The sequence below is a fragment of the Phodopus roborovskii genome, unplaced genomic scaffold (genome assembly GCF_943737965.1).
Source record: "Phodopus roborovskii unplaced genomic scaffold, PHOROB, whole genome shotgun sequence".
Classification (NCBI taxonomy): Eukaryota; Metazoa; Chordata; class Mammalia; order Rodentia; family Cricetidae; genus Phodopus; species Phodopus roborovskii.
In genome coordinates this window covers 11,874,205-11,890,939 of record NW_026126558.1, presented here as the reverse complement: position 1 = coordinate 11,890,939, position 16,735 = coordinate 11,874,205, and the positions used below count along the sequence as shown (strand labels likewise).

The following is a 16,735-nucleotide window of genomic DNA, read 5'->3' as shown; positions in this document are numbered from 1 at the left end:
GAAGTCCTGCAAGAGAAGGGGGAGAGGGCTCCCTGAAAAGAGTCACTTTTCCCTTAGCAAAGAGGAAAGGATGGAGTGGGCTTGGGGCAGGGAATCCACAGGGTCTCTACAGTGGATCAGGAAAGAACAGGGCAAGACATGCTTAGAAGCTGTGCTAGATGCTTAGCCTAGGATGCTTGGGGGGGGGTAGCAGTTAGACAAACTCCTTTGTGGGCAGACAGCAAAGGGGCCATGACTAGTTAACAAAGGTGGTAAGCTTCCATGATAGCCAGGTTTTCCCTCACTTTCCTGACCTGAGACAAAAGCCTGGCAATAAAACAGACCTTGTGGGCTTTTTGTCCTGCCAGCATGCCATGCTCCCTCTGCACCCCCCCCCCTTCATCCATGGGCTGTCTCAATAAATTCAAGGCCACATCAAGATGCTTTTACACAACAGTTGTGGGCCAACCAGTCATTTTGCATTTTTCAAAATGACCAACTCTATAGGAACATTCTTCAGAGTGTGGTAGCGAACATCTTTAATCCCAGCACTTAGGAGGTGAGTTCAAGACCAGCCTGATCTATAAGAGCTAGCTCCAGGATAGCTTCCAAAGCCACAGAGATATCCTGTCTCAAAAAGCCCAAAAACAATATCAGAAAACACACACACACACACACACACACACACACACACACACACACACACACAAACCAAATAGCAAACAACCCTCAAGAAGAGACTGGAGTTCCTTTACAGAGGCTTTCCCCCCCTCTGTGTATCAATACACGCCAATAAAGAAGCCTTTCAGCTTCTGATTTCTGTCTGTTCCTGTTTACTGTGTTCAAGATTTCTCAGATGCCACCTGTAGAGATTTTCTTCTTGCCTTTTCATTATTTAACAATGAACACAAACCCAATTAAAACCCCTAAAGGAGCTGGCACACATCTTTGATCCCATCATGGGGGCAGGCCGATCTCTGAGTTCAAGGTCAGCTATACAAAGAGAGTCCCAGGATATCCAGGGCTATACAGAGAAATCCTGCCGCAAAATAAATAAATAAATAAATAAATAAATAAATAAATAACAAAGCCCTAGACAGCAATATGTGTTTCCTGGTTTTTTGTTTGTCTGTTGCTTTTTAATTTTCTGAAACAAGCTTTATAGTATAGCCCTGGCTGTCCTGGAACTCGGTTTGTAGACCAGGCTGGCCTCAAACTCACAGAGAACTGCCTACTTCTTCTTCCTGAGTTCTGGGGCTAAAGGCATGCACTGCCACCACCTGGCATTACTTTTCTTGTTTTTTAAGCCACTCAATTTTTCGTTCTTGGTGCCAGAAAGCTATCAGGACAGCTATTAGCATTTGCAGGAATTCTGAGAATCATTCAAGCCACTGCCAATAACCAAACCAGTGAATTAATTGTTCTGCAGAGAAAATTCTTTTCCACATACATGTATTTTATTTCTAGGAGGAAATACATTTGAACAAGCAGGCTTGTTCAATAGTATATATAATATACTATTATATATGTACGTGTTATGACTATTTTATTTAGCTGGGTTCCAGAACTCCTCTGTAGACAGCAAAGTCATTGCTCCCATGAGACTTCAGAATCATTGGCAAGTGCAGGCTGGAAGCTCTGGCCTTCCCCACACATGGATGAAGAGTTTAAATCCGGGGCAAAGCTTGTGCTGGTTGAGAGGACAGAGCCTGGGAGGACGACTCTGGATGTTCATTGCTGCTCTGAGGCTCTTCCCTTTTACATCCGACACCCATAAAGCTGAGGATTTTCATCAGGAGCAAGTCTGCAATCTCTCCTTCCTCTGACAGCTGCAAGAAGAGAGGACCAAGTGATGTATCTGGATCCACCCCAAGATTTTACTGTCCTGTTTGGTCCCAGGGCTGAGGCTATGGCTTGGTGGTAGAGCCTGTGGCTAGTAAGCTCAAGGCTCTGGGTTTTATCCTCAGCACCACAAAACAATGGCGACAACAACAACAACAAAGACTAGCCTATTGTTCCAAAGCTAACATCCTAGGATTGGGATGACCTATTTCTGGGGCTCTACCTCCACTGGGGTGAGCAGGGGTTCTTCATGTTGTCTCCCGTGGCCCCTCTTCCTCTGTGTTGAGCATGTCTGGATTTTCCTGGCAGGATTTTCCATCCCACACTGGATAGAGGCAGCTTTGGCTGGTTACTGCACCTGAATTTAAGTGCCAGCCACCCCCAGACACCTTTCATGGATGACTGTCACCCACTTCACTCAGCCAGCCCTGCAGTGGCATTTTCCCCTTGTTATGATTGCCATTTCTGCTTCCTCTGTTTACCTCTCAGTCTAGCCAGCATGGGACAGATTGGGATTTCTGAGGAATGAAAAACTAAATAGGCGTTTCTCACCATACCTTCCCTGTACTTAACCATAAATGATAGATAGATGATAGGCAGGTAGATAAATGATAGATAGGTAGACAGATGGTAGATAGATAGCTTTAAACTAAAGAAAAAGGCATGGTGGCCCACACCTGTAATCCCAGACCTTAAAGGCTAAGACAAAATCTAGCCTGGACTGTATATCATGAGTCTGTATCATTTAAAAACTAAAGAAAACAAAAACAAATTGTAGGACATAAGAATGGCAGGTCATACTCATAGGCTGTAGACAGAGCCATGTAGATATGGTGGAACATGTTTATAATCCTAGTACTTAGGAGGCAGAGGCAGAAGGATCAGGAGTTCAAGGCCAGACTGAAATCCATGGAATCTTGTTTAAAACAAATAAACAAACAGCAAAACTGTACATATGTCAACAAAGCAGTCCTATTGGATTAGGGATACAAAGTACCACCACTTAACCAATTGATGGGGGATGTCATTCTGTATGCTGTGAATAAATGTTTCTCTTATTGGTTGATGAATAAAGCTGTTTTGGCCAATGGACAGGCAGGATGTAGCCAAGCAGGAAATATAGGCAGGGCTACCAGAGTAGGAGAATTCTGGGAAGAGGAACGTCAGGGAGTAAGTTGTGAGCAAGATATCATGTAGCTGCTGAAAAAGCAAGAGACTTGGGCATCACCAGTAAGCCAAGACCATGTGAAGATACACAGATGAATAGAAATGGGTTAATAATTAAGAGAGAACTAGCCATTAAGAAGCCCGAGCCATGGGCCAAACAGTTTATAATTAATATAAACCTCTATGTGTTTATTTAGGACTAAAAGGCTGCAGGATTGGGCAGACAGAAACTTCTGTCTACAACCAAATACATTAACAATCACTCTATTCTCCAGTATGATCATATATGGAAATAGTGGGGCTTAGGACTTTAACCTATGTTTTAGGGACAAAATTCAATGCATAACAACTGTAACCCCTCCAAAAAGGTTCTTAGACAATGAAAGCATGGGCAGTATTTAGTTACAAGAGAGTAAGCAGGCTCGGTGTGATAGCACACACCTTTGATTCCATCACCTAGTGGTTGTTAGAAGGCCAGCCTGATCTATTTTGTTACTGTTGTTGTTTGTTTGTTTGTTTGTTTGTTTTTGAGACAGTGTTTCTCTGTGGTTTTGGAGGCTGTCCCGGAACTAGCTCTTGTAGACCAGAATGGTTTTGAACTCACAGAGACCTGCCTGCCTCTTCTTCCCAAGCGCTGAGACTAAAGGCATGTGTCACCAACGCCTGGCTGCCTGATATATTTTGTAAAAAGTGAGTTACTGATAGATACTACAACATGGATGAGACTAAAAAATATTGTCCTCAGACTGGGCAGTTGTGTCACATGCTTTTAATCCCAGCACTCAGGAGGCAAAAAGCAGGCAGAGTTCTGTGAATTTGAGGCCAGCCTGGTCTACAGAGCATGTTCCAGGGAAGCCTCCAAAGCTACACAGAGAGCACCTGTCTTGAAAAGCAAAAAGAAAAACAAATTGTCCTCAGGCTGGAGAGATGGCTCAGCTTGATCTTCTTTCTGAAGACCCAGGTCCATTGTTAGCACCCACACTGGCCAGCTCATAAACATCTGTAACTCCAGTTCCAATGAATTCCAGTTCTGACCTTTACACAAACTACAAGGCAGATGGTGCACATACAAGTACACAGACATGCATACATATACAAAAATAAACAAACAAATAGTAAATAAAATAATATTGTCCTAAGAGGAAGCAGTCAGATGCAAAAACACATACATTTATGATCCCATTTACATGAAAAATAAGTCAAAGGAGTGAGTTTACCTGGTCATATTTTTGTTCCTCACTGAAGGCCACCAGAATGACAGAGATAAACAGATTCAGTACCACAAATGTCATAAAAACGATGCAGGACCCAATGAGGAAGGAGCCAAGAACTGGGTTGTAGTCCAGGACCTGCCAGGGAGAAAGCCAGTCATTTCCATTTCCTGTAGCCACAATCCCTCCAGAAACCCTCAGCAGCAAAATAGGTCCCTCTGAGCTGAGTAGAGTCGGGAAGTTGCCCCCTGCCTCGGGCTGGAAATATGGCCTGAGTTCTCCAGGAGCCGGCAAAGAAGGGGCATGAGCTGCCCTCCTGCCCACCGCTGCTTCTTCTAAACACAGGCACCATTTCTAGCTAGGGTTAGGAATTTCTGCCTTGAAGGTAGTGTAGGGAAGGTGAGCAGGGAGTGATTTTCTAACACACAGATATGGCACCCCACCCACAACCCACAACTTCCATTACCTCTTCATAGTTGAAGATCCCCAGCTGAAGACTGACCATTGTTTCGGCTGCATCAAAAAGGGTTTTGTAGGAACGGAGTTTCCAACCAAATATTAAGTTTGACTGTCATGGAAAGAGTCTTCATGAAGAGGGAAAGAAAGTACAAAGCCCCTCCCCTAGTCCTGCTGTCTGAGAGAGTGACTAGGATGTACAGTGGGAGTGAGCGGTTAGAATGGAGTGCAGACAAGGACAAATTGGCTGGTGGTGCATATGATCTGTGAGTGGTGAGAGGTGTGAGACTGGACAAAGCTGGGTGAGAGATGACAAAGGCATGGCTAAAAGTCAAAGACAAATGGGCATACAAGTCTATGTTGGAAAATCACAGACCTATTTGCCTTGGGGTTGGAATGTGTATTTGGATAGAGCTCAGGAAGAGGTCAAAAGTCTTTTTCTTATTACTTGATAATAAGAAAGAATTGAAGACTCAGTGTTGGTCATGGTCATTGGCTTTTTATTTTTTCCAGTGACAAACAGAAGCAACTGTCAACATGTAGTGTTGAGCGGCTGGATGGAACAATATTGGCCCTACTGAGTCCAAGTGTTTAGGACTGCACCCTCAACCTCTCCACCTCTGCCCTAGCTCAAGGTGAGGGTGACCCAATTCACCCACAGATCAGCACAGTAGGAGCTCACTATTCATGTCTGGAAAGTAGCCATGAGGCTTCTAAGCAACTGGGGTATCAGAATTGGCAGCTTGAGCAGGCCTAGCTAGCTGCAGAAAGCAGCCCATCATGCATTGGTCTTGGACCTTATGTTCTTGGAGATGTTAATTTCATAAGGTCCCAGTTAAAAGATCCTGGATTCACAAGCTCTGTCATTTCCTTTGAATTCCCAGTATCCCCCTAACCGTGACAAGTAGTAGCCTATACTTCCATCAAGACCAGCCCTGAGGTTTTCCTAAAGGAAGCACTCACCGCAATGGAATAAGCCAGGAGCATGATAAGGATGACGGTGATAAAGCCTGAAATGTCACCCCAGGCTCGGCGTAGTGCTGATGTGATCATGTTCATTTTGGGATTCAAGCGGAGCAGGTGCCAAAGCTTCACTGTGGACAGCAGGACAAGGAAGGCAATGATGTAACCCAGCACAGCATCAGTTGCTGCGGTCTCGCTGAAACTGATCCCCCTGTGGGAACAAAATGAGAAGGCCCCATCTCAGATGCCAGGAGAAGCATGGCTGGAGTCCATCCAGATACAGGGTTATATTTACTATGACCTCAGCAGTCAATACCTCCTGAAATATGTCTGGGAGACACAGTAGTCCCAATGGCCCCCAGTCAGGTGATGGTGGTGATGGTGAGAAGATGTTTTGTTGTCGGTGGTGATTTATGATGATAAGAATGATTGTAGTGGATGTACCAACAAGATGGCTCAGTGGCTAAAAGCAATTTCCATGCAAGCCTGGCCACCTGAGTTGATTCCCAGAACCCATGTAAATGTGGTAAAGGTGGAAGGAGAGAATCAACTCCTGAAAGTTGTCTATGGCCGCCACACAGGCTGTGGCATGTTTATGCCTGCTCTCTCTCTCTCTTCTCCCCCTTTCTCTCTCTTCCCTCCCCACCACCAATACTCATAAATAAAATCAGCTAGGTGTGGTTGTGCACACCTTTAATCCAGCACTAGGGAGGCAGAGGCAGGCAGATCTTTGTGAGTTCAAATCCAGTCTGGTCTACCTAGTGAGTTCCAGGACATCCAGGGCTATGTACAGAGACCCTGACTCAACAAAATAAAAAATAAAAGGTTGTGAATCAATTAAAATAAAATAGTGATCATGATGGTGTTGGTAGTGATGACATTGGTGCTGATGGAGTGATAGAGATATAGTAATGGTGACAACAGTGATGAGGATGAAGGTGATGCTGTTGGTGATGATGGTGATCATGATGAGTGGGGTGAGAAGAATGAGAGTAATGATGGTGATGGTTATGGTGATGATGATGGTGATGGATGAAAATGTGATCTTGGATATTCAGTGGTTTGTTCTGGGGTCTTTCACCAGCAGTTTGGATTAATGGCTACAGAGCTATAGAAGAGGAATATATTTGGGAGGGGGCTGGGAGGATGGAGAGTCCTTTGTGAGTCTTGGCCTCCCTGCTCTGGGGTCTCTAAATACCACTCCCTCCTGCATTTATTTGAGTGTACATTCCCAGCTGCCTTCATATTGAAAGAAGCATGGAGCTGTCATCTCTTTGTTGTGCTAAGTGAGAATTGCTTTGTGTCATTGAACTTCAAGATGGAGCAGGTCTTGCTGTCTCCGGTTTACAGATGGGGACAGAGTTAGCACAAGATCACTCATCTGGTGATGTACATAGTGACACAACTTGTGAGGGGAGGAATGACTTGGAATCCAGGTGTGTCTGATTCCAAAGCCCTCATTCTCCTATTGTGCCAACGTATTCCAATTTCAGTCTAAATAATAGTGTGGCATTTTATTGTTTTGAAACAGGCTCTCATGTTGCCGAGAGTGGCCTCAAACTCTCTATGAGGCTGAGGATGATCTTCAGCTTTTAACCTCCTGCCTCAGCCTCACAGGTGTTAGGATTTCCAATGTGTCCCACTGTGCCCAAACCAGCTTTGATGTATAGCTTTTTCTGCCAGCTTATGTTAATTACACAATAATGGGTTTCACCAAGATAGTTTTATACATGTATATGATGTGTTCTATACAATGTCTGTTCCTCTTCCTGAGCAGTTCTTTGGTGTCCTTTTGATTTTTGCTTTGGTGAGCCAATGGCTTTAATTAGGGTTGCTTACATGAGCACCAGCAACTATCCACGGTTTACAGATTTTCAGATCTGCTTTTCTAATCGGTATTTTAAGTTTTCTCATTTATTGTAAAAGTTATAGTCATGTTACAGAAGCAGCCTTGCTGAGCAGGCTCAGAGCCTGCCTCTGCCAAGCTTTCGCTTAGTCCACCTTGGCTTTAGAGACCCACCAGGGTAGCTTTCTGTAGGGAGCATAGGCATAGGCTGGCTTTGCCCCTCTAGTCTAGTCTAGTCAGGCCTACTACAAAAGTCCCCAGTCTTCCAGAACTTCCTCCTCTCTGTGCAAACTAGAGCTGTTGGTATGGATGTCTGCTTCCTCTTTGGCCTCTTTGAGCATTTTCCTCCTCCTCCTAAGCCAGCCGGATGGCACAGTGGGTAAAGGCACTCACTGGCAAAGCTGTGACTCGAGTGTCATCTTGGAAACGTATGTAATGGAAGGAGAGAGCTAGCTCTCTCAAATTGTCCTTTGATGTCCACATGTATGTTCCCCCCAAATACAAAATAAATAACTATAATTAGCAAAATAAAATACCAAGTCCGCTTTCATGTCATTGAATTGCTCAATATGTGGAAACAATAACAATTCCTAGGCCCTTGTCTGAGAAGGCAATTAGTTCTAATTACAGGATGCCTCTTAGCTTTGGCTACATATTGCAATAAGCCAGAGGAATGATAAGATGCTCAGTGCCATCTCTGAACATCATGAGCAAGTCTGAGAGGCATCCTAGACCATAGGGCTAGCTTCCTTCCTTCCGGAATCCTGCTGGGGAGTCAGGGCTGAGGACTACTGGGTTGCAGAGACCATGAAGAAAATCATTTGGTCTTAAAAGGTGTTGTATTAATAAGTTGGAGAGCGAGCTCTGAGGTTAAGAGCACTGACTTCTCTTCCACAGGGCCCAGGCTCAATTCTCAGCACTTATATTGTGGCTCACAACCATATAACTCTAGTTACAGGGAATACAACACCATCTTCTGGCCCCTTTGGGCACCATCAAGCTCACATAATTTAGGCAAAATATCCATCCAAATAAAAATATTTTTTAAAAATATATAAAAGTATTTTATTAAAATTCAGGATTTTGGCTTAGAGGGTTATCTCAGTAGTAGAGTGTGTAGTTAGCATACAGCAAGACCCTGGTTTGATCCTCAGCAAAAGGAAGGGAAAGAGAGAAAAAGGAGAGAGGGTAGGAGAGAGAAGGGATAAATTAGGTTCTTGTAGGAAAAAAAGCTTGTCTATTTAAAGGTTTTTATATGTTTCTGAAAAAGAGTAAAAAGAACCATGACTTTGGTTAAAATGATCTGGCAGCATAGACCTGTAATCCCAGCTATTCAAGGAGCTGAGGCAGGAAGGTTGGAAGTTCGAGACTTGTACAGGCTGGAGTAAGTTCAGAGTCAGCCTGGGTGAATCTGTAAGACCCTGACTCATTTCCTTTTAAATAAAACTAAGACTTTATTGGTTCACTGGGATGGGGGTGTGTTTCACTGGGGTGGGGGTGTGTTTCACTGGGGTGGGGGTTGGTTCACTGGGATGGGGGTTGGTTCACTAGGATGGATGTGTGTTTCACTGGGATGGGGGTGTGTTTCACTTGGATGGGGGTTGGTTCACTGGGATGGAGGTGTGTTTCACTGGGATGGGGGTGTGGTTCACTGATAAACCACTTGCCTAGCATGTGTGAAGTCCTGGGTTCAAGCCCTAGAGTTGAAAAACAGAAACTAAAAACCTTTGGTTAATAGATTAAAAAAAAATATGAATTCAAACTGAAGCTTAACTGCACTTAGGCCTGCTGGGCTCATAGCTCAGTAGTAGAGCAATTACCTGGAATAATAAAGCCCTGGGTTTAAGGGTTTGATCCTCAGCACCAAGACACAAAAAAGCAAAAACAAAACAAGAACAAGGTGGGTGTGGTGGCAAATGCCTTTAATACCAGCTCTCGGAAGGCAGAGGCCAGCCTGATCTACAAAGGGCTATTCCATAGAGAAACCCAAGGACTAGAGAGACGGCTGAGCAGTTAAGAGTGTTTACTGGCCTTGCAAAGGACCCGAGTTTGGTTCCCAGAAACCACACTGTTCAGCCCATAACCTCTTGTGACTCTTGCCCTGGGGGATCTAATGCCCTCTTCTGGCTTCTGTATGCACCTTTACACATGTGTCAGGCACACACACACACACACACACACACACACACACACACACACACACACACAAAGTCTTTAAAAAATGAATTCAGACTCTACTTCGGTTGCTGAGAATTGGCAGATCTCTCTCTTTTTTTTTATGTTTTTCTGACATCTACTGTAAAAAGAGAACTGTCTAAAGATGGTTCAAGATCCAAGAAAATAATAAACTGTGTGGATGTCAAGAATGAAGTATGAGTTGAAGTGAGGAAGGAACACAGGTGTTGAAATACTGCCTGCATGATCTCATGGGCAACTTGCTACAAACTTAACATTGTTCCTCTGAGAACCCAGCCTTTGTTCTATAGGCTGCCAGCTCTTTCTGGAAAGGTCAGAGAGTCCACACTTGGGGCTACATGGGCCAGATGGTTTCTGTCTCAGGGACTCAACATTGCCATTGCAGCAGAAAAGCAGCCATAGGCAGCGCCTGAGCAAGTGGGTGTGCCCACCCATATTGTAATAACACTTTGTTGGTAGCAGGGCATGGTGGCACATGGCTGTAATCCCAGCACTAGGAAGATGCAAGCAGGAGGACCAGAAATTCCTGGTCATTTGCATGAGAGGCAGATGTTCTTAACCACTGAATCGTCTTCCAGGCCTGTTACTGTAATTTGTATTAAAGAGTCCTCTCTGCCTGGAAGTGGAACAGCAAGAGAGGGTAGTGTGTGTGTGTGTGTGTGTGTGTGTGTGTGTGTATATGATTAAAGTATATTAGATGCATGTATGAAAATGCCACAATGAAATCCATTATTGTATTTATAACAACTTTATAATTCTAATAATTAATAATGCTAACTTAAATATAAGAATGAAAGAATTCTTTCCAATTTCATAAGTTCCAGGCTCCAAGTGTGATTCTAAGAGCAGCTGTAGTTATATCTATGAGGACTGCCCTCTATTTGCTCATGGCCAGCAGGGTTTCCAGAGCCTTTGTCTGAGGCAGCTATAGGAAGGAGAGGTAGGGGAAGGCCAGGGAAGTGGCTACATACTCGCCCCCGTGCTTCCGGTAGCGCTGGAGGTCACGATCTGCCAGGATAGTCCTCTTCACAAACACTACCAGGGCACTCCAGCTGGCTAGGATGATGGCCAGTTCCAGAAGATTCCACTTGCTGCAAAAGTAAGCCCACTTCTGCTTCCTCATGAGCTTGCCCTGGAAAAAGGGAGCCGGGACTTTGGCTAAGGCTATGGCAGTGTCCACCAAAGACCTCTGGCAGGACATTACCCTGGCCCCACATACACAGCATCCTTAGAGATCCCACCACTAATTCAACTACCAGACTTGTGACTGTAGATACAATATCTAAGAATGTGTGCATGTGCATATATGTATGTGTTACTGGGGACTGAACCAGAGGCCATACGTTCTAGGCAAGCAGTCTGCCACTGAGTTATATCATCAGCCATCTGTAGCAGGCTTTCTTTTAGGCCACCAACCAGCTCCCAAATTATGACATGGAGACTTATTATTAGTTATGAATGTTCAGCCTTCTCTTATGCTTGCCCCATCAGCTCTTATAACTTAATTTAACCTGTTTCTCTTCATCTACATTTTGCCTTGGGGCCTTTTATCTTTCTTTCATTCTGTATGTACCTCTCCATGACTCTGTCTGACAGCTGCCTGGCTGGCTAGCCCAGGAGTCCCCCTCTCTTTCTGCCTGGTTCTCTTCTCCCTTCTCTATTTATTCTTTCTATCTGCCAGCTCTGCCTATTTCTTCTCTGCCTGGCTATTGGCCATTCAGCTTTTTATTAGACCAGTCAGGTGCCTTTGGCAAGCAAGGTGAAACAGCAACACATATTTACAGAATTAAGCAAATGCAGCATAAACAAAAGTAACACACATTTATAAGAGTTGCCATGGTCATGGTGTCTTTTCACAGCAATAGAAACTGCAACTAAGACATTATCCCTTAACCTAAGCCTCTTGGAAGGTTTCAAATCAGAAGCCATAAGACCAATGCAGACCCTACCCTTAGAAAGGACCAACCCTGAGATGTCAGTTCCTGGACAATACCAACCCTGTTCCTTCCTGCAACAGCCTGGATTGGCTCTCAGGACCAACAGAAATTCTGCCAGCCAAGCAGCTAGGGCAATAAAAAACTAAACAGAAAAAACCTTTCCCTTCTGCCTCGGTCCTCGCCTTAGGAGGCGGGAAGGCAAAAAGATGAGCCCATCATCTCTTCCCACTGAGCCCTCACCCCCCTCACCTGCACCACCATGTAGTAGAAGAGGAAGATGAAGTAAATGAACTCAGCTGCAACCACGAAGGGGTGCCAGCCATCCGTGAAGGGGTACAGGCGCAGACTCTGCAGGGTTGCATGTGAGAAAAAGGTACCTGGGGGGAAAAGTGCCTCTGTTCACCTGCCTGTTGGAGACCCAGCTTCTGATTGAACTCACATCACATAACCCAAGCCCTCTCCAAGTTGGCAAGAAGACTAACATCCTAGGACAAGGAGGTACAAGGGACAAAGTTGGACATGGACAGTACCAACAACAGTGGACAATCCAGAAGGCTCTGCCCCAGAAGGAGCTGCCCCAGAAGGTCCAAGAGACCCTCTATGGGGTGAATGTATGTGCACAGCATCTCCACAGAGCCCATCCACCCAGAATCTTCCACCAGCCTCCCCACAGTGATCATTAATGCCAATTCCCCCGCAGAGCTTCCCCAAAGGTCATCAAATGGCCAATGTGCCAAGCAAGTCAAGCTTCCTATGAGTTATTTGTCATCCATTCATAAATCTCTCTCTTTTTCTTTCAAGATATGGTCTCACTGTAGCCCTAGTTGTCCTGGAATTCGCTATGGAGACCAAGCTGGCCTTAGACTTAGAGATCCACCTGCCCCTGCCTCATGAGTACTGGGATTAATGGCATGCACCACCATACCACACTGTGTCTTTTCCTTACATTCTTTTGTTTTTAACCCTTTCCATTTAAATTGTTTGTTTTGCTCTCTCTCTCTCTCTCTCTCTCTCTCTCTCTCTCTCTCTCTCTCTCTCTCTCTCTCCTCCCTCCCTCTCTCTCCAGGGTTTCTCTGTGTAGCTTTTTGGAGCCTGTTCTGGAACTCACTCTGTAAACCAGGCTGGCCGCTAATTCACAGAGATCTGCCTACTTCTGCCTCCTGAGTGCTAGGATTAAAGGCATGCACCACCACTGCCTGGCTCCATTTAAATTATTTGAGTGAAAAACAGTTGTTGCTACTTTTGCTTTCTGAGATAGATCAATGTATCCCAGACTGTCCTTGAACTTGCTATGTAATCAAGGATGACCCTGAGATCCTGACTCCTGAGTACTGAGGCCTTTACCTACCTGTGTACCTGGCTTATGAGATAACATTTTAAGTCAATTTGACTAGTAAGGCTATTACTGCCTGTGAACATAAAGCTAGCCCTCAGGGTGACAGAAAGATGGGCTGAAAATTAAGATCCAGGCCAACAAGGGTCTTGTAGCAAGATCATATATATATATATATACACACACACACACACACACACACACACACACACACACACACACAGTGTGGTATGGTGGTGCATGCCATACATATATATATATGTATATATATATATATATATATTAAAATTTAGTGGGTGTGAACTGCATAAAAATATACTGTATGCATTTTACTGCATACACATATGAAATTCTAAAAGAAAAAAAATGTTTTTAAATTTTAGGCTGAGTGTGTTAATCCCTATAGTCTCAGTAATCAGGAAGCAGAGACAGTAGCATCAATAGGAAACCGGCCTGGGCTACACAAGACTCTGTCTCAAAACAAACAAACAAAGTAGCAATTTAATATTTTCAAATGATCAGTGTTTAACAGAGAGGAAGTTGAGTTCTAGGAGAACTGAGTATTAGCTGAGATGGCTTCAGGTTGACTTTGGTCTTGTTAACTTGTAATTAATATTTTAAAAGATGGCAGATGGGGAGAAAGAATGAACAGAAAGTACAAAAGCCCATTGCAGAGTGAGCATGAATATTAGTATGAATCTCTGAGCTCAGTATGAGTGTGCTTGGATGGCAATGCTCAACATGCTCCCCTCTGTGGGATGAGGAGATGGACAAGCTGCTTCATACTCCAGCTGGATTCCCTTAAGATGATGAAAGAGACCAGCCCGGAGTAAAGAGGGAAAGTAGGCTAGAGTAGCACCTGATGCTTTGCTTTTGGGAACCCAAGAATTCATGGTCCACTGTAGGGTGAACCCAGACCCCACCCCAGCTTCCTGGACCCCAGTCCCTGAGGCAGCAAGACTTAGTTATGTTAGAGATACAACCCACAGTGAAGATTTCCAGGAGAGATGTCTCACCCAGGGCACTATTCTCCAGTGTGAGTGTGACAATGCAGAACAGGTTGACATTGGCATTGTAGACAGTGAACTCCACAAACACGGCTCTGGTCAGGGTGTCCAGCCAGCTGTTGTTGAAGAGATACTGGAGAATCCTGTGGAGAAAGAGGAATGCTTGGGTGTCTTCTTTCTCAGGAGGCTCCCTGCCGGTGAACGCCTGCATGAGCTAGGGCTTACTGTCTAAACTCTGTTCGGCTCCCAGGCCACAGGCCTAGCTCTTAGGGATATTTGCAGTTTGCCAGCCACATGGTGTTGGCTTATAGTCTCCTGACCATTAGAACAGTTTGTCAAAGAGGGTCCCCAGTCCACATTGTAGCATATTGTGAATACAGACTGTCCAGCTCTGGGTCACGTGCATCAGAGAAGCTGGACCAGGGCTCAAGAATGTGCCCTTGGATGTGCCCCTTCCAGGGTGTGGCAACCTTTTTTTTTTTTTTAAAGTCAAACAGCCATCTAGCTAGAGGAACCTTATGAAGTTCTGGGGCTCAGGCAGCTACGGAGTTTCTCCAAGATGGCACTTTACATGGGACCAGGTCCTGGAGAACTCAGCCTGGTGTAATAAAAAATAAATAAATAAATAAATTTAAAAAAGAACAATGTGTCCTGGGGTGGTAGAGGCAACTGAATTCAAATCCCCACTGCCTCTCAGGCACGCTAACTTCTTCAGGTCTCTGTCTCCTCATTCACAACGGTGGTAAACATCAAAGAGTCCAGATAGAGAAAATGAAAGTGTGTGTGTGTGCACATGCTTGTATACTCAGTAGTAATAGCTTCAGGAGGCCTTTTCTTTAAAGTCTGGAAATGGACGTTTCTAGGGCCTGAAAACACTACCGGAGGGATTCTTGCATGCCCATCCCCTCCCACAGTGGCATGAATGAGCTTAACTTGAAGGCTGCTTCCTCTATCCCATTCAAGTCCGCCTCACCTTGAGGTACTTTGGCGATCAGTTCCCAAGGAGACCACATAGCCTCCTCCCCCATACACAGTAAGTTTGCCCCACATTGGATAACCCTGGAGTTGGCTCTGGCTCTGGTATTGCCACACCCTAAGGAAGCCATTGCTGTTATTGTGGGCAGGGGCATTCCAGCGTTCTCCATAGTCTGCCATGTCTTCAACATCCAGGGAATACGGTGCATGGCATCCATCAAAAGAAGCCTCTAGCTGCTGGGCGACAGGGCAAGAGCCTTCCCGGACCCTCACTTGGCGAATGTGGGCACTGCCAACCAACTTGGAGTTCCCATCGGTGACAAAGCCTAAAGACGAGAACCAGGAGGGCAAGTGTGGCATCCAAAAGCATCCTAACACATCCCATGCTCCCCCACCCAGATGTGACTGTGATCATGAGTGGATCCATCAGAGACATGGCCCAGAAGCTGCTTGTGCCCAACCACAGGCTGCTTTGTTAGAACATGAGCCTTCCCCATTAAGAGCCTGGTCACTCTAGCAAGGCTAGAGCCTACAGCCTGAAGGCATTAGGCCACACCTTTATGCAGCCCTCTCTGGGACAGAATATCCTCCATGCTCTTCGTTCAGTTTACAGTTCTGAACTAAATCATGTTACACAAAACTTCCTGTCCCCTAAAAGTGTATAAAAGTTCGATGTGCCCTATGTTCTGAGGATTGCCCTGCAGATTTCTGAGAAGACTCCTCAGGGCGCCTGCTCTGGGATTCTCTGTGAAGGTGCTCCTCTGGCCTCTTCCTGTGCCCCACCATTCCTCTCATGGGGCTCCTCACCCAACTCTCTGATTCATTTTCTCTCTCCCCGTGGTCTCATGCCTCTGCCTCCCAAGTGCTGGGAATAAAGGTGTGCACCAGCTTGGAGGATCTCTGTGAGTTTGAGGCCAGCCTGGCCTACAGGACAAGTTCCAGGACAGCCAAAGCTGTTACACAGAGAAACCCTGCCTTGAAAACAAAAAACAAAACAAAGAAAAGTAAAGCTGTGTATCACCATGCCCACTCTCTCCCTCTCTCTGTCTCTCTAATTCAAGACAGGTTTCTCTACATAGCCCTGACTGTCGTGGAACTTACTCTGTAGACCAGGATGGCCTTGGACTCAAGAGATTGCCTGCCTCTGCCCCCAAGTGCTGGGGATTAAAGGTGTGTGCCACTACCACCCAGCTGTTCTCATCCCCCACCCCTTCTCATTCTTAATGAAGCTCCTCTCCAAGTTTTACAGGGAAGTCCTCCTTCCCTTTAAGGCCCTCATCATGCTTGGCTCTCCAATATATGGCACCATCTTCTGTCTAATATTCTCCCCCTATATTGGAGCCAATCATGGTCTTTAGGCCCTCTCTCCTAATGAACCTCATTGCTGAAAGACTGAATATGTGTCAGCTTCCTTTCCTGGACCAACCACTGCCACTCTATCATGAATATATTTAATACATCCATCCTCATCTTGGATGGACTCTGAGCTCTACATAAATTCTTTGTCAGCCTGAGCACCATCTATGTCCTTCTTCCCAACCCTCACTATCTAACAGTCAATACACCTCAACAATACTACATCTTCCTCTCCCCTCTCAGTCTCCCTGCATCAACCCCCATCATATCTCTAGCATTCTGACTCAAATACCCTTCACTCCAACCTCCACATACTCCCAGAGTGATGCCTCCTTGTGTAGACTCCTCCGTGGTGCCTCTTCTCCATGAGGATAAGTGTGATCTTTAGAACTCCGTTATAACCTCATCTCCCTGTCTCTTTCTTCCCCACAGCTTCACACCAGTCCTTCACTCAGATGCCCCATAGT

The 16,735-nt window shown here is 45.2% G+C and overlaps 1 protein-coding gene across 1 annotated transcript in view; it reads right to left on the bottom strand.

Annotated features, from left to right (window-relative positions):
* Positions 1-1,646: 1,646 nt before the first annotated feature.
* Pkd1l2 (polycystin 1 like 2) overlaps positions 1,647-16,735 on the bottom strand; it is a 78,552-nt gene continuing 63,463 nt past the window's right edge. The window contains exons 36-43 of the mRNA XM_051201794.1: positions 14,911-15,238; positions 13,947-14,080; positions 11,847-11,974; positions 10,632-10,792; positions 5,619-5,829; positions 4,666-4,767; positions 4,206-4,337; positions 1,647-1,808 (exon numbers count right to left, since the gene is read on the bottom strand). Coding sequence (XP_051057751.1) covers positions 1,647-1,808; positions 4,206-4,337; positions 4,666-4,767; positions 5,619-5,829; positions 10,632-10,792; positions 11,847-11,974; positions 13,947-14,080; positions 14,911-15,238 — 1,358 coding nt within the window. The remainder of the gene's footprint in view (positions 1,809-4,205; positions 4,338-4,665; positions 4,768-5,618; positions 5,830-10,631; positions 10,793-11,846; positions 11,975-13,946; positions 14,081-14,910; positions 15,239-16,735) is intronic.